The 25,659-nt window shown below is 36.1% G+C and overlaps 2 protein-coding genes across 20 annotated transcripts in view; one reads left to right on the top strand and one right to left on the bottom strand.

Annotated features, from left to right (window-relative positions):
• LOC145505423 (uncharacterized) overlaps nucleotides 1-25,659 on the bottom strand; it is a 122,080-nt gene that overhangs the window by 50,181 nt on the left and 46,240 nt on the right. For 3 of the 19 annotated variants that reach the window (XM_081487594.1, XM_081487512.1, XM_081487573.1), the window contains 2 exons: nucleotides 21,689-21,786; nucleotides 20,559-20,745 (listed from right to left, as the gene is read on the bottom strand). The exons of 5 other annotated variants lie outside the window; for them this stretch is intronic. Coding sequence is in view for 7 of the 14 variants with exons in the window: in XM_081487573.1 (XP_081343699.1) it covers nucleotides 21,775-21,786 (12 nt within the window). In the remaining 7 variants the exon portion in view is untranslated. Of the gene's footprint in view, nucleotides 1-2,791; nucleotides 2,915-4,962; nucleotides 6,207-16,275; nucleotides 16,815-20,558; nucleotides 20,746-21,375; nucleotides 21,787-25,659 lie in introns of those variants that run through there. 11 more of the 19 variants (XM_081487492.1, XM_081487422.1, XM_081487534.1 and 8 more) reach the window with 9 other exon arrangements.
• Nucleotides 1-25,659, top strand: part of LOC145504830 (neurotrypsin-like) — a 74,946-nt gene that overhangs the window by 24,950 nt on the left and 24,337 nt on the right. Inside the window, 4 exon segments of the mRNA XM_081486163.1 lie at nucleotides 3,792-3,942; nucleotides 10,994-11,172; nucleotides 13,229-13,370; nucleotides 16,380-16,576. Coding sequence (XP_081342289.1) covers nucleotides 3,792-3,942; nucleotides 10,994-11,172; nucleotides 13,229-13,370; nucleotides 16,380-16,576 — 669 coding nt within the window.

The raw sequence follows: 25,659 nt of genomic DNA, 5'->3' as shown, positions 1-25,659 counted from the left end.
CGTGTCTGACTGTTCGCGATCCAATGGACCGCAGCATGCCAGGTTTCCCTGTCCATCACCAACTCCCGGAGTTTACTCAAACTCATCTCCACTGACTCAGTGATGCCATCCAACCATCTCATCCTCTGTTGTCCCCTTCTCGTCCTGCCTTCAGTCTTTCCCAGCATCAGGGTCTTTTCAAATGAGTCAGCTCTTCTCATCAGGTGGCCAAAGGATTGGACCTTCAGCTTCAACATCAGTCCTTCCAATGAACACCCAGGACTGATCTCCTTTAGGAAGGACTGGTTGGATCTCCTTGCAGCCCAAGGGACTCTCAAGAGTCTTCTCCAACACCACAGTTCAAAAGCATCAATTCTTCGGCGCTCAGCTTTCTTTATAGTCCAACTCTCATATCCATACATGACTACTGGATAAACCTTAGCCTTGACGAGATGGACCTTTGTTGGCAAAGTAATGTCGCTATTTTTTAATATGCTGCCTGGGTTGGTCATAACTTTCCTTCCAAGGAGGAAGCATCTTTTAATTTTATGACTGCAGTCACCATCTGCAGCATTGGTGATTAGTATGTGGTTTTGGTATACAGATGTGTGTATGATCATGTGAACGGAAGCAGCGGGAGAAGCTCCCTTTGCTAGTTATTTTTCCTTGTTTGGGATATTCTTTCTAGGCTTTTAGTTTCACAATTGTGGGTGGGTTTTCTGGGGTCCGTGATTGTTTTAACGTGTGACCACAACCTGTGGCTATCACACCTTTTTGGATTTTCTTGGCGATAGTAGCGTGATCAGATGTCCCAGGTCTTAGAATGCCAGCAGACAGCCGAGGGCAATGGTTTCTGATTGAGTACAAGTATCAGGGAAGGAATTGACACACTCCCTCTGCAAAACATAGGAAGATCCAAGCTAGGGTCATTCCTGTGAACTGACTGGAAGAACCAATGGAAATGGTGCAAGATATCACACAAGTGTGTGCTTGGAGAGCTACAGTCCTTTTGTGGATGCAAGGTGCATTCTAAGTCTTTATGTCTTGTAAGTTTTTCCTTTTCTTCCTTTGCCTCTCCACCTCTTGGTAATCCTACTTGTGGCAAACACATGTTTACACATTGCTACATCAGGGATGCTGTGCATCGGGCTCAACAGTGCACTGCTTTTTGTAGACATTGCTTGTATTCTGTGTTCAACTGAACTGATAAAGTATGTTAACATTTTTCAAGTAGTGAAGTAAGTAAATTTTTGAAAACAATCCTTTTTTTTTTCAGGGTTTCATAGTACTTTATTTTATTTTTAATTTGATTTACAGTGTTGTGCCAGTCTCTGGTGTACAGCAAAATGACTCAGTTATACACACATACAGTTTGTAGTACTCTAAAAGCCTGCATTTAATTCTAACAACAATGGGAAGTCAGTATATTTTTTTCAGGCTCTCTGTCTACTCTTTTTTTAAAAAAGCTCTCCATTCTCTATAATCTATCCACTTGTTTATGCTCTGGCTGCAAAGATAAATTTAAGGTTGATGTAAGCATATATAACATATCGAAGGTTGAGATAAATTAGAAGTGAGAATGAAAAAATATGCTTTTATGGTAAATTAAATGAGAATATGAAAACAAATAGCTCAAATCAGCAAACACTGAGTCTATCTTAAGGCACAGCAGCAGACCTTTAACATTAATACTTTCTTTTAGTTTGGAATTTACATTTAGCATCTTGGCATTTAGTACTTTTCCAACACTTACAAAGTAGAAGATCGTATCTTTGTATTGGACATAGGAAATATCAGTATAAATGAAAATGTCTGGGAGTTTTATTTATCCATAAGTTAAATACCAGTCAACTACTTCACTGAAATTTCTTTCAAGTGATTTTTTTTTTGTGCGTGTATTTATTGGGAAGATGTGAGATGGTGACTAAATTTTGTCTTTGAGCTTCTCTATATTTTCACAAATACTTACACAACCAGTGTAAAAACTACATTTAAAAATAAAGCACAACGTTTAAAAAAATGTAAGGTAATTATGCCATAATGTTTCTAGGTTGTAGATAATTTTAAATTTCCTTTTAAATTTTTTTTTTTTTCTGTTTTCTCCAAGCTTACTATGGAGGTGGGGAGAGGAGAAGCAGAGAAGGATATAATAGTTTAAGAAATTTATGCTGTTTCTATTGGTTTGTTTCTATATTTTCCAAGCTTCTTAAAAGAAAAACATAGTAACATGTAAATTTAGGTTTCTTGTCATAATTCAGCAGTCATTAATTATAAGAAGCTGCTATATACTGTTGAGAACAGTTATGTTTATTAAACCTACCTTTATCCTTTTCCAAATTACAAGTGCTAGTTGACTTATGTAAGAAAACTGTGTTACAAATATCAGAGTATGAGTATATGTACATGTTTGCTAATCTAAATCCCTTCTCTGGTGTGATATTTGAATATAAATATGAATGTCCAAGTACCATTTATTGATAGCTGCTTATACTGTGGAGGAATTAGAAGCATATTTCATGTGGATAAATGATGAGTATTTGGCAAAAGATAACACTAAATTTCCTAATAGGGACCCAGCCTGTTCTGAACCTTTGACCATCTCACATTCTTTATTCCAGAAAAATTAGAGGGCCGTTCTGTTTCCCAAACACACACAGCTTTGTGTTTCTATGCTTGTGTTCATTCGGTTCATTTTGTCTGAAGTGCACATCCCCCATGTAGAACTTATGAAGTCCCATCCATCATCTTGGCCCTCTCAGCTACAGCTCCTTTAGAAGAGATTCCCTAATTTCCTCCGGGGGTGGGCGAGCACCTTTTGCATCTGAACCCCTGCAGGGCCTTCTCAATGGTCTCCCATCTGTACTCATGTTGTCCATATCCCGAGGCAATATACTTCTTAAGGGTAGCATTTGTGCAGTGCCTCTCTGCCTAACAGCTGTTTAAGAAACAGAATTGAAGGAGTGGATATCAATAGTTATTTTTCGTTGTTTGGGATATTCTTTCTAGGCTTTTAGTCATCGTTTGCCAATCCAGTCAGTCAACAAATATTTATTACATGCCTTCTACATAGCTGGGTATCTGAAGTACTTGAGTGAAAGGGAAAGGCGTTCCCTGTGTCCTCAATTCTAGACTAAGAAAAAGAGAGAAAAATTAAAAAACTGATGAAGCTAGATAAGGGCATTGTAGACTATAATAAGGAATTTGCATGGGGAAGCCTCTGGTATTCTTCACAGAGAATGAATTGATTCATACACAAATGATGAACTGATTCATACACAAATGAATCTTCAATATTGTTTTTTGAAGGTACTGGCTGTGATGTCCACCAGCTTCTTATAATGTGATAATGTTAACTTTGACTTGATCTCTACAAATGTAGAAATATTTCTATGCTGAAAGCAAGTATGTCATAGATATAAGTGCCATTCTTAATAATTACATGTTGGTAATTCTCAAGTTACTGTAAATAAAAAATCAATGCTATCCCCCACAATACCACAAAAATCAAATGGATTTCCAATAACTGCAGTTTTGAGTGTGTCTTTTCTGGTTTCTGAGGTCCTCGGGAAAAAGTGAATTTAGACTGCTTCCTCTTGACAGCTATTTGTATGAATGTAATTCAAGTTGGAGGATTTTAATCAGTTGAGATTATCATAAAATATATTAGACATGCGTGGGTATGTCCATATTGCTGAAGTGGCTTATTAAATATAACTTTATGATTGAGAATGGCAAAGAAATAGAATATACCTGATCTTCTATAGCTCAGTATGAATGTGTAGGTTTAATTTGTTGTTAATTTCATATCGCAGGCCCTGCGTTCCCCATCCTGCGCCTTGCTGGGGGGAGCAGTGTGCGTGAGGGCCGAGTGGAGGTCTACCATGCCGGTCAGTGGGGGACAGTCTGTGACGACCAGTGGGATGATGCAGATGCAGAAGTGGTCTGCAGGCAGCTGGGTCTGAGGTTGGTTCTTCTTCTTTTGTTTTGCTTACATTTCTAAGTTTATTACTTCCATACCCAAAGATAGGTGTGTTTAAATTGCACATTTCTTTGAACAAGTAGAAAAAGCCACCTTTTTGATCATTGTATTTGGCGGTAGTCTCCTTGAAGAGAATGTCTATGTACCTATAGATCTAACCTGTTTGTATCTGAATTCAACTGATTTTGTATCCTTAAGAACCTTAAGCCTTTTACCACTTTTTATCGGGAGCCTTTATAGGACTCCCAGGTAGTAACTAGCACGGTCAACTGCAGTAACTTACCAAAGTCATATGATGAAACTAGTTGTGAGGCTTTAACTGAAGTTCAACTTCTTTCCCCCAAATATCGTCTAAACTTTTGCCCTTTGCTCCTTATTTGTTAGGTATGTGCTTAGAACAAAGAATGTTTATTAATGTTCAAAGGAAATAATTCCTATGCAGGATATGGCAATGAAGCTTGTGGAATAAAGACAGAAAACCAATATTATATGTTGCTTTAGTTATGGTTACTTTGGAATAGTATGGTATAATTGTGTATCCTCTGATCCTTGTCTTTAGTGATTTTGAACATTGGTATAGCAGGCCTAAAAGTTTCTCTGAAATTATACTGGCAGATCTTCTGAAGTTGATATTTTACTTTAAATTGGAAAAAAATTATTTAGCATGTTGTGGCAGGTAGGGGTGGGTTGATGTGGAGACCTCTCAAAATTAAGTCTTCTCAGTTCTTGTTTCACTTTGTCCAGTTAAGCATAGTCTTTGACACTGGAGCATGATTTTTGAACCTTGAACCGTAATTTTTTTGCAATTGTTTTTGCAACTGACCCCTCCCCTCCCACTTTTTCAAAACTGTAGGTTAATATTAAAGTATTTTAAAACAAAATAAAGGTGTTTCAACATTTTACCTCTAAATACTTCAGTGTATACTTCACCTTTTAAAAATAAGAACATTGTCCTACATAGCCAAATTATCATCACAACTAATGTCAGTGGTAATCATTCTTACATTGTTTAATATCCTGTAATATTCAGATTTCCACAGGTGTTCCCACCATGTCCTTGACGGATGGTTTCTCTGTAGCAGAATTTAGCCCAGGGCCTTGTGGTGCATCTGGACGTTATACCCCCAAAGTCTTTTAATCCAGAACAGTTTCTTGTTTTTCCTAACACTGACTTGTTGCAGAGACCAAAGACCACACCAGTTGGTTTGTAGAATATCCTCCCTTCTGAATTTGTCTCATTCTGGTTCTTGTAACTTCTGAAATGGGAGGCTAGATCCAAAAGTTTGATTAGATAAACATCACTCAAGTATTTGCTTCCCAGGTGGCGCTACTGGTAAAGAACCCACTTGCTAATGCAGGATACTCAAGAGACCTGGGTTCGATCCCTGGGTTGGGAAGATCCCCTGGAGGAGGAAATGATAACCCACTCCAGTATTCTTGCCTGGAGAATTCCATAGACAGTGGAGCCTGGCGGGCTATAGTCTGTGGGGTCTCAAAGAGTTGAATACCACTGAGCAACTAACACTTTCACTTTCATAGTTTTAAAAGTGAGTCTAAAAATCCATGTTGTAATGTAGAGTTCTTTCTTGAGAGCCAAGATTTTTTTTTTTTTTCACTTACATAAACAGTTCTCAAACAAAGACTGTGTTGACAAACAATAGTCTACTGCATGGAAAGAATGTAGAGATAGAATCACAAGGAAGACTGTATTAATGTTGAACATATGTATGGGTTGAGTAAAGTGTTTACATCTTTCTCAAGCATTTGCTCGCTGCCATCTTTTGTATGAGGAGATTTGTGTTTGGAGAAGTGATGAAAAGGAAAAATATCTTCAAATATTCAAGACAGCAAAGATCTTCCACAAGCCTGTGTAATAACCAACAATCTAGCTTGGTGGAGATTTTCTTTTTATTATTAAGTACCCTAGGATCTGAGCTGATGCTGTTCTTTTGCTTTGTTTTTCTTTACTTTGATTTTCTACTTCTCTCATAACCTTGCAGTACAGCAGTATTCTGCAAGTGCTCTTCCCCTAGAATTTGTTTTGCTCACTTAAAGGCACAGTACTTTCAGATGCAATAATTTTTAATGTTGCATGTTTCATCTCAGTGGTACTTGCTTTGTTGAATTCCCAAAGGGAAACTATATCATGCCTCCCTGGAGTGCTGGTTACAATTTCTTTGTGAGATGCTGTCTTTGTTGACCCTCATCTTTTAATGGTGGCTGTAGATTTTGGTAGCTGGCAAGCGTCCTAAAACACAAAAGGAATAACTGTACTTAAGAGATTTAAATTTGATTAATCCAGAACTCAGAGAAACATGAGGATTAGGAAAGGAAGAAGCCAAGTGTTAGAAAATTGAACTTGAGAATGCATACATATGCAGTGAAGTTTCAGATAGAGACATTTTAATTGGAGTTCCTTTTGTGCACTTAACATTAAAGCATTTCCTATGTCTTTCAGAACTCTTAAAAGCATAGCTGCTCATGGAACTGTGACATCATATTTTATTTTGTGGATATGCCATAATTTACATAAGAATTTTAAATTTTTGAGCGCTTTTTTCTTCTTAGGTTTTTTTTTTGGCTATAAAATTATCTTAAAGAAAGAACCATATTATTCCGTGGTCAAAATAAAAATTCTTCTCATGCTCTTTTTAAATATTTATTTGTTCTCTTATTTTATTGTTTATTAATTTTTAAAATACTTTATAAACATTATTAGTATGTCCAATTATTGAGCAGAAAGGAGGCCTTATTTAACAGATGAGAAAGTTAGGCTCTCTGAGATTACTCAAAGTCCCCAAATTATACTGTGAATGAAGACTGGAATCTTGAGATTTGTGGCTCCCAAGGTAGGATTTTTCATTTCATGTTACACTGTTTGCAAAATAGGCAGGTATTAATAAGAATAAATATGAATACAAGCTGAAAGAAATAGGGAAGTCAAGGGAGAAAAGTTTATTGTAGGAGGAAATTGATGATGAGCATGTTTTAGACAGACTATATATTAATGTGCCACAGACACATCACTGAAAATGCCCCAAGAGACTGAAAGAAAGTAAAGTGTTTCAGAGTCTGCTCTAAAGCCAGACAAATTTTACTATCTAATGCTGGGCAAATTGTTTAACTTCTGCAACTCAGTTTCCTCATCTGTAAACAGTGGGTAATAACATCATGGGGTTGTAGGGAGGATTGAAAAAGTTAATACATTTGAAGCTGTTAGACCAGTGTCTGGGATACAGTAATCATTCAGTATACTTCAAAATATCATTATTGGAGATAGAGGGGATTGTTTTCCAGAAAGAAATATGGACTATTGACCAGTAAAAATGAGTTTTTCATCCAAATGTTATGTGTCACAAAATGATATTTGCTGTCAAAGAACCAATCTTTTATAACCTAGCAAGTAATTCTTTTTACACAATAGAATTGCCTAACTCCATTCTGTGTCTAGTCAAAGTAGTAGCTAAATCCAGGGATTGAGTTAGTCAGGTGGTATTTTTTATTTGCTCTTTTTCTATGAAAAACAGACAAATTTTATATGAATACAATCAGATTAGCTAAATAGGTTTAGGAATGTTTTGGATACGGATCAGACATAGGATCAGTTCGGTGTCTATTGGGGATTGCTGCTGTGTAGGTCAAACAGCTTTGCATAAAATAACCTAATAAATCGATGCATTATATCAGAAAACCCCTATTCCACAAATTTATTCTGTGGTCAGATGGTGAGAAAGTAGTAAAACTGGGACTGTTACTACAAATGAACTGCCAGGGCTGATGTGGACATACTTTTCATAATGGAAGGGAAGAGAACACACAACTTTATCAAATTTACATAGTACTTATTAGCCTTTAACAAACCATGAGTCTCATGTTGCTTTCCCTGGTATTAGACAATGTCTTAAACGGCAGAGTCATCCATTTCTTTGGTATTCCCCTGAAAGCTAATACAGTCCAGGACACCAGGAAATAGGCTGAAGGACTGTGTGAATTTATAAATATCATCTTAATTTTTAATGAACTCCAAAATTAGCTGGGAAACCTAGTTTGTTTTACATCATGATTTCTTCGTGTTTTTTTTGTTTTGTTTGGTTCTTGAATTTATTGCATTAATTTTTCTGATTAGTTTATTTTAATTAAACATTTTTGTGATCATTAAAATAATGGTTGTAAACAATGGAAAATATGGAGATGCATAAGGAAGAAAATAAAACACCCAAATGATGTTTTAAGGCTGCATTATAACATAGGTGATTTTCCCCAGAGTCACTATCCGGGGCTTCTGATCTCCCATCTAGTGTTCTCCCTTAAGGAAGGAACACAGTTTAGAGGCTGTTAATCAGGGCTTTTGCTTTTTCCTAGAACCTCTACCACATCTTTGACATATTTGAAATGCAATGTATTTCAGTTACTCTGTCCAGCCTGTCTCAAGTCACTCCCAAGTAATGAGTATTTTAGGTTTGTTATTTTTTTCTTGGGAATAGAAAGCCTTTAGTTTTTAATCTTTTAGCCTAGATTTTTAGTGCAAAGGATTTTAAGGATATGTAAAAATGCATTCTAACTGTTTTAATTTGATCACTGTAAGTTGAGCATCTTACAATATGCTCAGTGGCCATGGGTATTTCTTCTTCTGTAAATAGCTTGTTTGTCTCCATTACCCTATTTTTGATGTTGGTCGTTTTTTCTTTTATTATGATAATAATAAATTATGATTATTTACTTCTAGGAATTTTTTTTTATTTGATTGCTGTTATATTTTACAAATATATCTTTCACCTTCTTTGCCTTTTGATCTGGTTGTGGTGTATTTTGCCATACAATAGTTCAAATTTATGTGTTTGGTTTATTTATTACATAGTTCAAATTTATAAGTTTAACTTTTTTTAGTCTTTGTTTTCTGATTTCTTGGTTTTTCATCTTGCTCAGGAAATTCCCTTATTACCAAGGTTATAAGAACTATGTTATTATTATTTCATTGCATTGTATTAACTTTTTAGTCATCTTGTCTTCCTCTTTCCCTCCTTCCTCCCTTTCTTTCCTTCTTTCTATTTAAATTTTGAAACCATCTGGAGTTTATTTTTTGTTTCTGAGTTTGGGATCAAATTTTATTTTCTCTCATATTGGTCCCTGGTTTTATTTTAGCACCTAGTCTTGCCTCAAGGAATTATACTCACTGAAATTTTCTTTGACAGGTCTTTTTCTTTTCTAGCAATTGTCACCGGGCAGAGACCCAAGAGACGGTCAATCTGCCTTTCTCTAAAACTCTGCTCCTATCTGGCTTCCCCATGGCCTGCATTAGTCATCCTGTCTCTTCTGCTTCTACTCTCCAGCTTTCAGTGTTCTCTAAATCAGTTTCCATATTTGCTTTCATTAATCTCTTTCCTCTAGAGCAAGGGTCAGCAAACATTTTCCGTAAAGGGACAGATAGTGAATATTTTAGACTTTCCAATTACTCCACTGAGCTTTTGTGTAGTGCAAAAGCAGCCACAGACAATAATTTGGGAATGAGTGTGGCTTTGTTCTGATAAAACCTTATTTCTGGATAGTAAAATTTGAATTACATATATCAAAATTGCATTCCTGTTTTGGTTTTAAATTCTCAAGATAGTTATAATGTAAGGAGAAAAAGGCAACTTAAATAATGGGGAATAGATGCAGTATCGTTGAAAAGCAAACTAAAAATATAAATTCTCTAGTCTAAGAATTAAATGGCTGAAAAAGGCTGAAGATACAATTTCTGAGGTCATTTATCATTTTGACAGGCAATCATGATCTTCTTCACTGAAATCTGGGGTTCTAGAGAATATGGTGTCACTTTGAATTGTGAGAGAAGTAAATTTAGTCAAATAAATTTGAGTGAAGAGATGTTTGACCATGAGTAACAGAGAACTGAAAATAACCATGGCTTAAACAAGACATGAGAAATGCCAGGCTGGATGAGTTACAAGCTGGAATCAAAACAGTCAGGAGAAACATCAACAACCTCAGATATGCTGATAATACCACTCTAATGGCAGAAAGCAAAGAGGAATTAAAGAGCCTCTTGATGAGGGCAAAGGAGGAGAGTGAAAGAGCTGGCTTAAAACTAAATATTAAAAAAGCTAAGATGATGGCATCCAGCCCCATTCCTTCATGGCAAAGAGAGGGGGAAAAGGTGGAAGCAGTGGCAGATCTCTTCTTCATGGGCTCCAAAATCACTGTGGACGGTGACTGCAGCCATGAAATCAGTAGATATTTGCTTCTTGGCAGGGAAGCTGTGACAAACCTAGACCATGTGTTAAAAAGCAGAGACATTACTCTGCCGACAAAGGTCCGTATCGTCAAGGATATGGTCTTGCCAGTGGTCATGTCCGGTTGTGAGAACTGGACTGTAAAGAAGGCGGAGCACCGAAGAATTGATGCCTTCAAACTGTGGTGCTGGAGAAGACTCCTAAAAGTCACTTGGACAGCAAGGAGATCAAACCAGTCAATCTTAAGGGAAATCGACACTGAATATTTGTTGGCAGGACTGATGCTGCAGCTGAAACTCCAGTCTTTTGGTCATCTGATGTGAACAGCTGACTCACTGGAAAAATCCCTGATGCTGGTAAAGATTGAGGGCAGAAGGAGAAGAGGTCATCAGAGGATGAGATGGCTGTCCAGCATCATTGATGCAATGGACATGAACTTGGGCACACTTTGGGAGATGGTGAGGGACAAGAAGGCCTGGTGTGCTGCAGTCCATGGGGTTGCAAAGGGTCAGATGTGACCGCGTGGCTGAACAACAACAACAAAGACAAGAGTCTATTTCTCTCTCTGGAGACCGGAGATAGTTAATTCAAGGTTGGTACGGTGGTTCCACAGTCATCAGGGCCCCAGACTCTAGCTTGTAGCTCTTTCATTCTTAGTTTGGTACTTTATGGACCAAGATAGATACAGTGGAGTGAATTGATACGGAAAATTATAAATTAATCATAAGTTTACCTTTGCCAGAGGCAAAAGAAGAAACAGGTCAGACTAACCTTCAATCTGACTTATGTTCTTATGTTTGTTCAGTGGCATTGCCAAAGCGTGGAAACAGGCGTATTTTGGGGAAGGGTCTGGCCCAGTAATGTTGGATGAAGTACGCTGCACTGGGAATGAGCTTTCTATTGAGCAGTGTCCAAAGAGTTCCTGGGGAGAGCATAACTGTGACCATGAAGAAGATGCTGGAGTGTCCTGTACCCCTCTAACAGGTAGGAACTTCACCCTGTCAACCTAGCCACTCTTGCCTTCGCCCGTATTTGGGCTTAACTTCCCTTCTCAATTTAGCTGATATTACTAAATGAACTTACAAATAAATCCCCCAAATAAGACATAAAAAGAATATACACTGTATATTATAATGCTATCTCTTTATTTATAGATATTTCTGAATTTTTCAGTTGAAAGCTACACAATCCTATAAAGTAATTAAGAATATATGATCTTGTTGCAATATATAGTACCTAGTAGTCAGAATCAGTGTACAATGCTACATTTAGGATGTTAGATTTTATAATTATACATTTAGTCCATTCATTTATTAGCCTGTCTTGACTCTCAGAATGTGTTTATAGCTGGTAAAACTATTTTGATGGGATTGTTGATTAAAGCACACTATTAAAGAACCAGGTTAACCTTTGCTGTGCTGAATATTCAGACTGTTCCAAATCACAGCATGCTTGTCAAGCTATGTCTTGTGTTGCAAGAAGGACATGTCTGAGTGCAAATGAGTGTATGTGTATGTACTTAAATGTTTGAGGGGAAGAAGAGAGAAATGGATGGGCAAGAGAAGTTGGGTCAACACAAATCTGTTGTTTCTATAGCAAAAAGAGCTTGAAGAAAAAAATTAAGGCTTTAATATTTCTTTAAAAAAGTCAAATGAAATACTTCTGACAGACTGTGAAATGCTGAAGGTCTACTTTTTTATTTACATAGCTCTGTATACACTGTTGTTTTATTAGAATAACCCATTTATACACAAAACAAATAGAAAATTTATACCAGATTGTAAGCCAGAGCACTTCATCTTCTTGAGCCTCCATTTCCTCCTCTTTCAAATGAGGATAGTCTTGTACTGTTGCTGGGATGGTCAAATGAGGTAACAGGTGTAACAATGCTTTGCAAACAGTGAAATTTTACATTAATAATGATTCTGTTGCTAGGAGACCTTAATTTACTTTGAATGATCCCAGAGATTCATGAAAAGTATGACTTTTTCCCAAGATTATTTATATATTTCATTTGGGAAGAGGGACAGTGTTTGGATTATTTTGGATGGAAATGGCCTCTTATACTTTTTGGGGAATGAATTTATTATATTGTGTATCTGCTTAGAAGCTTTTTACAGGATTTTCTGGGAATTAAGTATTCATTTAATTTCAGAAGACTGAAATTTAGATTTGTATTATCGATAAAAGAACACAGGCAAAACATGCACCCTAGTTTTTATTCCCTTCTCCAGGGGATCTTCCCAACTCAGGAATTGAACCTGGGTCTCCTGCATTGCAGGTGGATTCTTTACCATCTGAGCCACCAGGAAATCCTTTATGAATGCCTAAGGAATAGTAATAAATATTTTGACATGATAGATCACTCTTTAACCAGAGTAGCTTTTTCTGTCTTCATATTTCAGTATTTTTTCATTCACAGTTAAATTTTTCAGCTATTTCCAAGTTACTGTGTTTTTATACTTTTTAAATTAAAGTGACAAATATTGCTCATACTTTTAAGGAGATTAAAACCATAAGAAATTTCCCAAGTATTATTTAATCTGAAGAAATCTAAATAGTTACTTTGGAATTATATCAGAGTATATTTTTCTAGTTAGACACAAGAGTAGAAATAAAAGGGAAGTAGTTTGTTAGGACCGATATGTGTTATGACTTTGTTCAAGAACAATCCCGTTAATGATCTCAGATCACTGAGCACAGTTCTATGCTTGTGTGCTTAGTTGCTTCAGCTGTGAATGACTCTTTGCCACCCCATGGACCGTAGTCCTCCAGGCTCTTCGGTTCATGGGAAGAATCCTGGAGTGGGGTGCCATTTTCTTCTCCAGGGTATCTTCCCGATCCAGGGATTGAACTCAGGTCTCCAGCATTGCAGACAGGCTCTTTACTGTCCGAGCTACCAAGGACAATTCTAATAGGAGTTTAAAAAAAGGCCTCGAGAGAGATCTGGGTAGGATGATATTTCTCATGAAATTACAATGTTGCTCTGCCTTTTTCTGATCATTATTTGCTCAGTCTCCGTGTCTTCTTCTTGTCGCAGATGGCGTCATCAGACTTGCAGGTGGTAAAGGCAGCCATGAGCGTCGCCTGGAAGTGTATTACAGGGGACAGTGGGGGACTGTCTGTAATGATGGCTGGACTGATCTTAATACCTATGTGGTTTGCTGACAGCTGGGATTTAAGTAAGATCTATTGATATGAGATAGCTAAATGCCAAGCTATATTTTTAAAAGTCTTATTTTGTCACCCTTGCTTGTAATGTCTATAATACTAACAGTATATATTCTCAATTATTATCTACCTGTCTATTCTACCTACCTTCCTACCCCTCTTATCTACCTATCTATATATGGAAGTTCAGCAATTAAAAAACAATAACATTTCTTTGATGATAAATAACCATATCTTGCTATTTATCTCATTTGCCTTTCCTGCCATGACCCCTCTTCTTGAATAACTGGTTGGAGCCATGGATGACTTCTAAGTCCCGTTTTGTCTATTTAAGTAAGACTGTATGCTGTGAATGATCAGTTTTATTCTGATGCATTGCTACTATTGGATGTTGTTAGTAATAACATCACTGTATTTAAAATTTCAGAGAAGTCCAATGTCAAATTCTTTGGTATTACATTATTTCCTTTCTCATAATGTGATGATAATTACCACTTTTATTTGAGAAAAACAGCTTTCTTGTCATGAGATGACCTTTTGAACTCACCCTTGACCTCATTCTCTTAAAAACTGAGTATCACACTTTGAGCAATATATTTCATGTCACACACATAATGCATTCCAGAGTAAAGACCTAAGTTGCTTGAAGTAATTGCAAATGATGCCTTTGAGCTAATATCTGAATGAAGCCCATGGATGCCCATTCTTTCTTATTTTCCATATTGCTATGTCATACTTGAAGTAATTGTCTCTTGTTTAAAAGAAATAAGCAAAATTATATTATTTCAGCTTGAGATAGAATTAATTGCAAATATTTATTAAAACTTAAAATATGCTTTCATTCAAGCTATGTTTAAACATATATTTTTAAAGTTGTAAAAGTAATATAAAATTTTAGCGATTTGGAAAAAAGAGAAAATAAAAAACTACTCCTAATTTTTCCATTATTAAAACTTGTGTATAACTTTGTAGCAGCTCTAGTAGTAGATATATAATTTTACTATTCACTTTTTTACTTTATATTACTGTAGTCATAATTTTAATAACATAACTGATGATGTTCATACTATAATTTACTGAATATATCAATTAGTTTAAATTTTCCTGTTGTAAATAATGACATCACAAAGGTATAGATGTATGCGATTGACAAATATTTTGAATTTTCATGGGCAGTGCAGTTAATTATAATTATGAGGTCAAGGGCTATGACATGCTAGCCAAATAAATATTGATATTTAATTAATAAGAATTACTTTAAAATGCCGTTTCATCCAAGTAAATCTCTGTTAGTCTGAGAACTGTATCCCATTTTCACAAGTTTAGAAAAATTCAAAAGTATTATTGTTTACTGTTCTCATATTTTTCCTTATTAGTGAAAACAACTGAATAAATGCTGATTTTTTCTCCATTTTTTATTTTATTTTATTGTTTCACAGATACATTCAGTTTTTCTTGCATATACAGAGTATCAGAACTTAATGGTTCTGAAAGTGTTCTCAATATTTGTTAAAATTCTAAATGATTACGTTAGAAGGTAGAATAGGCACCTGCTACATTTACATTTTAGTTTACAGAGGAATTTCTGAAAGAGAATGCACTTTTGGAATGAAAAAGACGGTGAACTCTGGGTTTCTTCATACAAACGAAATCCCAAAGTAAAATGACCTCTTGCTGTCTCTTACATAATCGATATGAATGGATGTAATCCGATTGCTGCATTTTGTGGAAACCTGGTGTAAGTTGAGCGTGATAGCAGTATGGAATTTAGGATAATTACTTTTTTAGCTAAGAATCGATAAGTCAGCAAAATAGAAGTCTTAGAATGACATTGAAAGTTGCATTGTTTTAATTAATTGAAATGTTTATCATGTTAAATAAATTTAATAAGTAAGTGCATAGGAAAAGATTAGGAAAATTCATTTTTCAGAGAGAAAGATCTCTTCATACTCTTAGTACAGAAATAATAAATTGGGATGGAAGTGACTAACATAAAATTTATGAGTTAGAGTTTAATTATTTATATAGACCAATTGAAAGACACTTCAGATATCTTTTAGCCCAGGGATTTCTGGAGGCTTGTTTGGATTTTACAGAACAAAAGAACTAAACTGGGGAGAAGATGAACGAAGGTAGAGATTGACTTATTTGCTAATTTTTGACTTTGTGGATCTTTCCTATTTCTACAGTGTGTGTATATATATATATATATATATATATATATTATAATATACTTCGGGTTTTTCAGTAAGGCAGTGTTACAAATAAAGTCAATTGAAACACAAATATAATTCATGAAAGTTTAAAAAATCAGATTATGTAACCTTATAAAAAGGTAGAAACACTGTTATTACTCTGATTTTGATGGGTTAAAATCCACGTTTCATCATGGATGGGAATGATGCTTGAGAAATCATTGAACCAATACATACATTTTGTTTTTATTTTTTGTTTACTTGTTTTCTTTGACTGTGCCATGTAGCTTTCAATATCTTAGTTCCACTACCAGGAATTGAACCTGCAACCCTTGGCAGTGAGTGTGGAATCCTAACCACTGAACCTCCAGGAAATTCCTCACATGGTTTATTTTGGAAGACAGGATAGGAAAGGGTCTTAGAGAACTAATGAAATCACATGCACTCAGAAGGCTTTCAGAGGCTGACGCAAGTGTTTTCACTTCCTGGTGCACTGTGTTATTTCCACGGTCAGGAATTTGACATTTATCTGTCTGCATTCTCTCTGGATGGTGGCTTAAATTGTAGACAAAACACAAGAATGGTTGGGGGAATAGGATTAATTATCCACTCGTTACCCATTCAGTCAATCAAACATTGTTAAGATCATCAAAATATGTGATGTAGTGAACACTACTGTTAGAAGTGAGTTCTCAGGATAGGAGAAAGAACAAGTACTTACCCTCTGAAGTCATGATGCTTAATGAAGTTGCTTGTTTTATGTTTTGTGGTTCCTTGAAACAAGAGACAGCAGTTCTGTGCATGATGTTTATTTTATTGCCACAGATGTGGCAAACAAGCCTCTGCAAACCACTTTGAAGAGAGCACGGGACCCATATGGTTGGAAGGTGTCAGTTGCTCAGGAAAGGAAGCCAGTTTCCTTCAGTGTTCGCGGAGACCCTGGGGAGGTCATGACTGCAGCCATTGGGAAGATGTTGGCATCTCCTGCTACCCTGGCGGGAATGGATTCAGATTCTCCCTGGGTGAGGTCCTGCCACAGCTCTTGAGTATTCATAATCCAGTAGCCACTGCACATCTAGCCACTGGTCCGGAATGTGAGAGGCTTCTAATCTCTGGCTTTTCAAAAAGTCTATTTCCCCAAATGCTCTAATTTTTAATAATTTGATTTCATATAAAAATAGTCTTTTGAGTCTTTCCACCAATGTCACAAAATTTTACTCCTAGTTTTTCTCTACCTATGAGCCCACGTTTCTCATGTATCTGAAAGATGGAAGAAAGAAACTGCAGTGTCCATTCCCCAACTGATTTCGTCACCTATTCTGCCTCTCATTTACCTAGACTTCTAATGAACTATTTGAGAAAGGGTTGAAAATAAACCAGAACAAAACAATAGGTCTCTTTCCCACCCTCCATGATTCATTTGTCTTTAGTCCTGAGGCCTTGTCAATCATTGCTTGCCAGCCAGCCATTGCTGTGTCCTAACCTAGATCTTTCAAGTTTCTCACTGGATTCCAAGGTGGATTCATTGGAGTAAACAGCCCACTTATCTTTCTAAGATATCTTGTTACTAAAAACCCATTAGCATCACTTATTATCCCCTCATTCCAAATTTCTTCAGACTTATAGTCAGATAAAAGGTACTTAGCTCATCTAACAGTCTAAAATATTCGTGTGTAGTCTTAATCACTCAGTCGTGTCCAACTTGTTTGATGGCATGGACTGTAGCCTGCCAGGCTCCTCTGTCTCTGGGATTTCCCAGGCAAGAATACTGGAGTGGGTTTCCATTTCCTTTTCCAGGGGATCTTCCCGACCCAGTGGTCCAACCTGGGTCTCCTGCATTGCAGGCAGATTCTTTACCATTTGAGCTACAAGGAAGACCTTAAATATTGTTAGATAAAGGTCCTTTTGTGAGCAGAGAGGAACTACTATATATCCTTGACAGACTTAACATCTGATGAGGAGGCCAGAATAAATATGAATGAAAAGTGTAGAGGGAGATATTCAGAAGACTTGCCAGGACTCTACCATAGCTCTGTTTGTATCTATACATGTATTTTTTGGTACATAAATGTTGAAATAACAACTGGTGGTCCTTAAGTCTCACCTCAGGCTTGAGTCAGCCCCTTTTATATCCTCCTGTTTTGAGACTCTGAAGCTGGAATCTTCATATTATAAAATAATGGGATGTGTTGAATCCCACAGTATTAACTATTCTCTGGTGGCACAGTGGTTAAAGAATCTGCCTGCCAATGCAGGAGACGTGGGCTTGATCCCTGGGTTGGGAAGATCCCCTGGAGAAGGAAATGGCAACCCACTCCAGTATTCTTGCCTGGAAAAGTCCACAGATAGAGGAGCCTGGTGGACTACAATCCACGGGGTCACAAAAAGTGGGACATGACTGAGCATGCAGTTAAGCACACATACTTTAATTTGTCAAAGTGTATGTTGATTCCTCATTGTACTCTGACCTGTGAGATCATAGTGACGTACTCCACTAATCTAGCACTGATGATACCAGGTAGAAATACAGCATTTTACCCTGTCCCTCATAGGTCATAGTTTAAATTGTTTCTGTTTGGTCTCCTTCCTTGCTACTTTCTTCCTATAAAGGATTTATGATCCTCCTAGGATTATGTGATGAATGATTGCATGTGGTTGGGAGAGATAGAGCCTGTTTGCTAGAAATGGAACCTCTTAGCCCCAGATAGCAGGTATTTGGATCATGGAGTGATCTATTCAGGCATATTCCATCAGTACTCCATGTGATGAAGTGTTATAAATACTATGCATGTGTTCTCAGCCACTTAAGTTGTGTCTGACTTTTTGCAACCCTTTGGACTATAGCCCGACAGGCTTCTCTGTCCATGGGACTCTCCAAGCAAGAATACTGGAGTGGGTTGCCATGTCCTCCTCCAGGGGATCTTCCCAACCCAGGGATGGATCACCCCCCAACCCCCCGCCCTGTCTCTTTTCTCTCCTGCATTGGCAGGTGGGTTCTTTATTACTAGTGCCACCTGGGAAGCATACCAAATACCACAATCTCAGTTCTCTGAAGACCTGTGTGGTTAAATATACACATACAGTTAGGAAAACTAATCCTTTCAATTTCCTAAAAATTTTTAATTTTCTAGGATTATATTGATAGATATATTTTTAAAAAATTTAAAAGTTGAGGGTGATAATTATTAATAAAATATGAGATTATTATTATGAATTCTTTGGTACTAATTTTGGTAATATATTAACTACTTATTTGTCCAAAGAACATTATATCTGAGCCAAATTATTCTTTTGCAGTAGAATCAGATTACCATTTATTCATCCAAAGAGATCATTACTTATCCACTTATCAAAAAGGACTGCATAATTAAAAGAGAAGTTTAGGGAAAGAGACCATGTAATGGTGCAGTTTAAAAACAATTGAGTTTTTTCACTTCTTTGGCGCTATGATAAGAGCTGTTAGACTACTAAGAGTATTCAACTATTTGAAGGCAACTCATTGACCTTAACTTTAATTGTGAATGAAACTTTTCTCAAAATTAGTAGTAGTTCAGTAGACACTTCCTAATTTTAGGTGTGTGGTAGATGGAATGCTCAAAAACAATATTCTAGGTCAGTAAAGGTGATTTAGTACAAGTGTAGTTAATGCCTATGTTAGTTGGGGGAAATTTGTAGGATGGTAAATATGTAGATTTCTTATTTTAATACTGCATTCTTTTTTAAAAATTTAAATAAATTTATTAATTACTGAATTTTCCACATCCTATCTCAAACTTACTTGCCCTGATTGCCCTAAGACTACTCTCCACCAATACTGCATTAATTCTAAAGTTCAGAGTATTAAATCTTAACAGAGATATCTTTCACACCTTCATTGTCTCTCAATTTTACGGTATAAAGTTCAACTTTTACTTTTATGCTAGATTTTATCGTTCTTTTAGGAAAAATATTATTTCTTAAAAATAATGTATTAAATCAGTTTTAGAGGAAAATTGAAATAAAGAAAACTCTGTTGTAATCAGAGTTTGAGATATATAATGAAAGGTACTATATACTCTGTTTAGTTTTCCCAAGCATTTTAAGATTTTAGAAATAAATCATGTATGTTATTATTGCTATAACAAAAAGAACTTAGTGAGGTGGTATTAATAGAATGGCTTCTGTCATTCAGTTTCTCTTCAAGCATCGAAAATCCAATGATTTAATAAAATGAATGGCTAAAATTAGGTTCAGAAATATTGTATATATTATTTTTACAAAATATGCAACTTAGGCTTTAAAACTACTTTATCATTTTTATTTTTATGGAATGTGAAAAACTGCCTATAAAACAACTAGGATGAAATGTGGAGATCGAATTCCATGTGTATATGATTTCTTAATTTTCTTAATTTCTTAATTTTACACTAAAAAGTGTAAAAATCAAAAACTTGAAGAATTTCATCTCTTTAAATTTTTTCATTGAAAATCACTTTTCCCCTTGCTCCTCTTGCAAAGAATCCCTAAATTTCAGATATAATAATAAAAAATGTAAAGTTTTAAATATATTGCATTTTGTAACATGCCTATTACAAAAATTTTTAGCTAATGTAAACAACACATAGAGAAGGTTGTTAATTTTGACTTTGCTGTATTGATTCCACTATGATGCCTGTTACATGAAGTGGGTATGATCAGAGATTAGAGAGCCAGCAACTCTGGGGCAACAAAGAAGAATTCGAGGAATCAAAGTTGGATGTGTCTATCTTGCCAACTGTGTTTTCTTTCAGTTAAAAAATGTCATCTAGTGATTACATACATGGGGTTGAACACATATTGAGTGATACTTGGTTTGTTAGCTGCTTACTTCACCTCCTTAGGTTCTGATCATTTCACCATGTTGGATGGTATTCTTTGAGTCCTTATCAATCTTAGAGGCGCAAGCTGGAGACCCTTCTAGTAACTAGATAATGTAAAGAAGGTGTATTAGTTTGCATGGACTACTGTAACAAATCACACACTGGGTGGCTTAAACAACAGGTATTTATTGTCTCACACTTCTGGAATCTGGAAGTCCAAAATCAAGGTGTGCACTCTGGTTGGGTACTTCTGAGGACTGGGAGAGAAAGATCTGTTCCAGGCCTCTCTCTTCAGCTTGTAGGTGGCTGTTTTCTCCCTCTGTCTCTTCACAACATCTTCCTTCTGTGAGTCTCTGTGTACAGATTGGATTAGAACCCATTCTAATGGCTTCACAACTCAGCCCCAGGCAGTATGCAAGCCATAATGAGGGCTTTTAATTAAACGAAACCATATTTATTGGTGTCAATAGAGATGTGTGAAAAACTCTACACATCATTTCTTTTGCATAATTCAGATAAACCCCCAGTTTGCTAGAGATCAGTATCTCAACTTTTACATCTTTAATGATTTTTATGACTTAAGCCCTTCCTTGGGAATCAAGAATAAATAGGAAGCCTGAGATGGAAATTGTCCTTATTAGTTGCTTGCGTTTTTTTTTTTTTTTTTCTTCTCTTCCATCATTCAAGTTACTCATGCATCCTAAAGTATATCTAAAAATTCTTCTTAAAAATCCTAGCTTTGGAATGTAATCAGTGCAGATCCTGGCCGTATGATAATTTTCAGTATTTGGCCACCCTGGACAATTTGAGCAGTTAAATATATATAGAAACAAATTATAATCATTGAATAAAACAGAAAGCCATGAATACATGCCAATATAAATAAACAGATGGATAAAATAATGCAGAATAGGATAGGTACTCTTATGGTTACAAATTATCTCCTGATATAACACCTATTACAAAAATGGAAAAATAGTAAGTTTAGAATGGTCAGTAGCATTTTAATCAACTTATCAAAGGTAAACACTATCAGTAATAGAACAAAGGAAAACATGTGCATCTGATAGGATGGGCATATAATGAGAACACAACACTATTTCTGAAATACTTCAGCCAATGATGCATTAACTTTAAACTAACAGGAACACCCCAAATTAACAGATGTTCTATGAAATAACTGATTTATAGTTCTGTAACTGTCAAGGTATGAAATACAAAGAAAAAATGAGGAACTGTTCCGAATTGAAGGAAAATGCAAAGACACAACTAATAAATGTTACATGTCAAACTCACTGGAATCCCTTGGCCAACTGAAGAAGCTTGAATGAGGACAACTATCCGATCTGCTAATTTCCAGACTTTGTTTTCAGGAAATATAGTCATAATATAATCTGAAAATAATAATGTTTTCCTCTTATCAAATCTTTCATGTCTTATTCACTAGTTGGAACTTTCATTAACTTTTTTCCCTTAAATATTCATGAAATAGAAGATATTCTTGTACCATTTATGACTTTAAAAGACCATCTCTGATGTTTAACTGTGAAAAACATCAGAGTATGTATGCTGTTTGTGGCATACTGAGAATATACTTTTCCATTTCTAGATTAATATTTTTCTATCATAAAAAGAGACCAACTGTTTCTCTGTCTCTATTAAGATTAATGCATGATTTCTCGGCTTTGGGCTATGTGATGTGATTAGGTATATTAACATATTTCCGTATAGTAAATAATTTATACACCCTGGAATAAATTTTCACTTGGCTGCAGGTAATTAATAGTTAAACATCTGCTGAATTAGATTTAATAATATTTACTTTCAATATTTCACCTGTATGTGAGAAACGTATCTATTTTTTTCATTATGCTTTTCATTCAATGTTTTAGTATGCGAGGATGCTAACAAAATAGCATAACATTACATGGTTTTCTATGCATGTTAGAACATGTTAAAAACAACTGACATATCACAGATTAATTTTAAAATCATTATTTTATAATTTTATTTTTAATAATCCTTTTCTTTACATGCCCTAGATTAAGGTTACAGTAAGTACAGTAAAGGGCTGGAAAAGAACGGAAAAGATCAGTTTTCATTTCAATCCCAAAGAAAGGCAATGCCAAAGAGTGCTCAAACTACTGCACAATTGCACTCATCTCACACGCTAGCAAAATAATGCTCAAAATTCTCCAAGGCAGGCTTCAGCAATTCGTGAACCATGAACTTCCAGATGTTCAAGCTGGTTTTGGAAAAGGCAGAGGAACCAGAGATCAAATTGCCAACATCTGCTGGATCATTGAAAAAGCAAGAGAGTTTCAGAAAAACATCTACTTCTGCTTTATTGACTATGCCAAAGCTTTTGACTGTGTGGATCAGAATCAACTGTGGAAAATTCTGAAAGAGATGGGAATACCAGACCACCTGACCTGCCTCTTGAGAAACCTGTATGCAGGTCAGGAAGCAACAGTTAGAACTGGACATGGAACAACAGACTGGTTCCAAATAGGAAAAGGAGTACGTCAAGGCTGTATATTGTCACTCTGCTTGTTTAACTTATATGCAGAGTACATCATGAGAAACGCTGCACTGGAGGAAGCACAAGCTGGAATCAAGATTGCTGGGAGAAATATCCATAAGCTCAGATATTTAGATGACACCACCCTTATGGCAGAATGTGAAGAGAACCTAAAAAGCCTCTTGAGGAAAGTGAGAGAGGAGAGTGAAAAAGTTGGCTTAAAGCTCAACATTCAGAAAACTAAGATCATAGCATCTGGTCCCATCACTTAATGGGAAATAGATGGGGAAACGGTGGAAACAGTGTCATACTTTATTTTTCTGGGCTCCAAAATCACTGCAGATGGTGACTGCAGCCACGAAATTAAAAGACACTTACTCCTTGGAAGGAAAGTTATGATCAACCTAGATAGCATATTGAAAAGCAGAGACATTACTTTGCCAACAAAGGTCCGTCTAGTCAAGGCTATGGTTTTTCCAGTTAGTCACGTATGGATGTGAGAGTTGGACTGTGAAGAAAGCTGAGCGCCGAAGAATTGATGCTTTTGAACTGTGGTGTTGGAGGAGACTCTTGAGAGTCCCTTGGATTGCAAGAGATCCAACTAGTCCATCCTAAAGGAGATCAGTCCTGGGTGTTCATTGGAAGGACTGATGTTGAAGCTGAAGTTCCAATACTTTGGCCACCTGATGCGAAGAGTTGACTCATTGGAAGAGACCCTGATGCTGGGAAGGATTGAGGGCAGGAGGAGAAGGGGACGACAGAGGATGAGATGGCTGGATGGAATCACTGACTCGATGGATATGAGTTTGAGTGGACTCCGGGGGCTGGTGATGGACAGGGAGGTCTGGCGTGCTGCGATTCATGGGGTCGCAAAGAGTCTGACATGACAGAGCGACTGAACTCAACTGAACTGAAAGGGCTGTATGACTTTGAAGCTGAATAGTCCCTGTCACAATGACTCAACACTACCCTTGTAGCACAAAAGCAGCCACTGACAATTTAAAAGTCAATGAGCATAGCTATGTTTCAATAAAATGTTATTCACCAAAACAGGTAGTGGGCTAAAAGTGACCTATGGACTAGAGTTTGCCAACGTGTGCTTTATTTTAGATATTCTTTTTTAAAAATCTTCAATGAAATTTAAAACTTAAAAAAATTCCTTGTTTATTCTTTAGTATTTAAAGCATATAGAGACATTTATTTTCTTCTGAGTGCAACTTTGAAAATCTCTCATAAATGTTGATATATAATATTCTTACCACTGACCTTTTTATACATTATATAATTTACATTTATATTTTCTTTTGGTCTAAGAACCAGTTAGGAAGATTACCAGTTTAATTTTTACCTGTCAAAAAATGAAAAGGACTTTGAAAATAGGGATATGTATAAGAATAAGTAAAGGAACACAATTAAGTGGCATTTTAGTACTGATAATGGCACATTGTATTCAATGCAAGTGTGAAAGGCTCAGATTTTAACCCACTGGTTTGTGTTACCAGAACTAGAGCTATTTGGAAAGAATTATAGTACATAGATTATTAACCACAAGAGAAAAGTACTAAATGATGTCACTTTGATGGCCATAGTATGTCTTTAGATTAAGAAGTTCTCTGAAAACAAATTAAAAAAAAAAAAAAAAAACTTCTACAGAAAGAGAGTCATAACACAGTCCTGTGAAATTTGGGAGATGGTCAAGTTATTGAGTATTATTCATTTTGTTTTATTATTTCCCTCTTGTATTATGGTCAGACAATATTTTCTCTTAAATGACTGCATTTTGCAATACACTGATGCTTACATTATAGCTGAAAATGCAACCAAATTTTTCTAGTGTTTTATAAGAGATGAGGGAAAGAATCCTACTCTGAAGGGCATTGGCTTACTTACTAGCTTATTTGTAGATTACTGATATCCCCAGGACTGTAAAAATACTCACTCTATTAGTATTGGGTTCCTTTTCACTTTTCTTGTGTGTGTGTGTGTGTGTGCGCGCGGGCACGTGCATGCTTAGTCACTCAATAGTATCTGACTCTTCACAACCCCATGGACTGTATCCCACTGGGCTTCCCTGTCCATGAGATTCTCCAGGCAAGAATATTAGAGTTGGTAGCCATTCCCTTCTCCAGGGGATCTTCCTGACCGAGGGATTGAAACTGGGTCTTCTGCAGACAGACACTTTACCATCTGAACCACCAGGGAAGCTCTTTCAACTTCTCTTAGATTTCCACAGATGTGTATTTTGATTATTTTATGTATTTTTATGTTGGTTATTTTAATGCAAGGAATAACGGTATTTATATTTTCTTGGACGATTGTGTCCATCAATAATGCAGTAGTATTGGTACATTTAATATGTTGGGCATTTATTTCTACCTGTTTGGCATTAATATTATGATTCCTTTATTTAAATGAGTTTGCATCTCTTTGTTCATTCTTTGCTTTCAACTTCTGTGAATACTTTTTTTGCAACAGTGTATACTTCTATTTTTCTTTTCCATGGTGTAGTCATATAATCTTTTCTGTTAGTAAGAAGCACTGATGTGAATTTTTCCTTATTATTAAATGTATTTGGTTATTCGAATCACTTTGGCCACCTCATGTGAAGAGTTGACTCATTGGAAAAGACCCTAATGCTGGGAAGGATTGGGGGCAGGAGGAGAAGGGGACAACAGAGGATGAGATGGTTGGATGGCATCACCGACTCGATGGACATGGGTTTGGGTAAACTCCGGGAGTTGGTGAT

The sequence above is a fragment of the Giraffa tippelskirchi genome, chromosome 1 (genome assembly GCF_054371585.1).
Source record: "Giraffa tippelskirchi isolate mGirTip1 chromosome 1, T2T-mGirTip1v1.2.pri, whole genome shotgun sequence".
Taxonomy (NCBI): Eukaryota; Metazoa; Chordata; class Mammalia; order Artiodactyla; family Giraffidae; genus Giraffa; species Giraffa tippelskirchi.
This window is presented reverse-complemented; position numbering and strand designations above follow the sequence as displayed.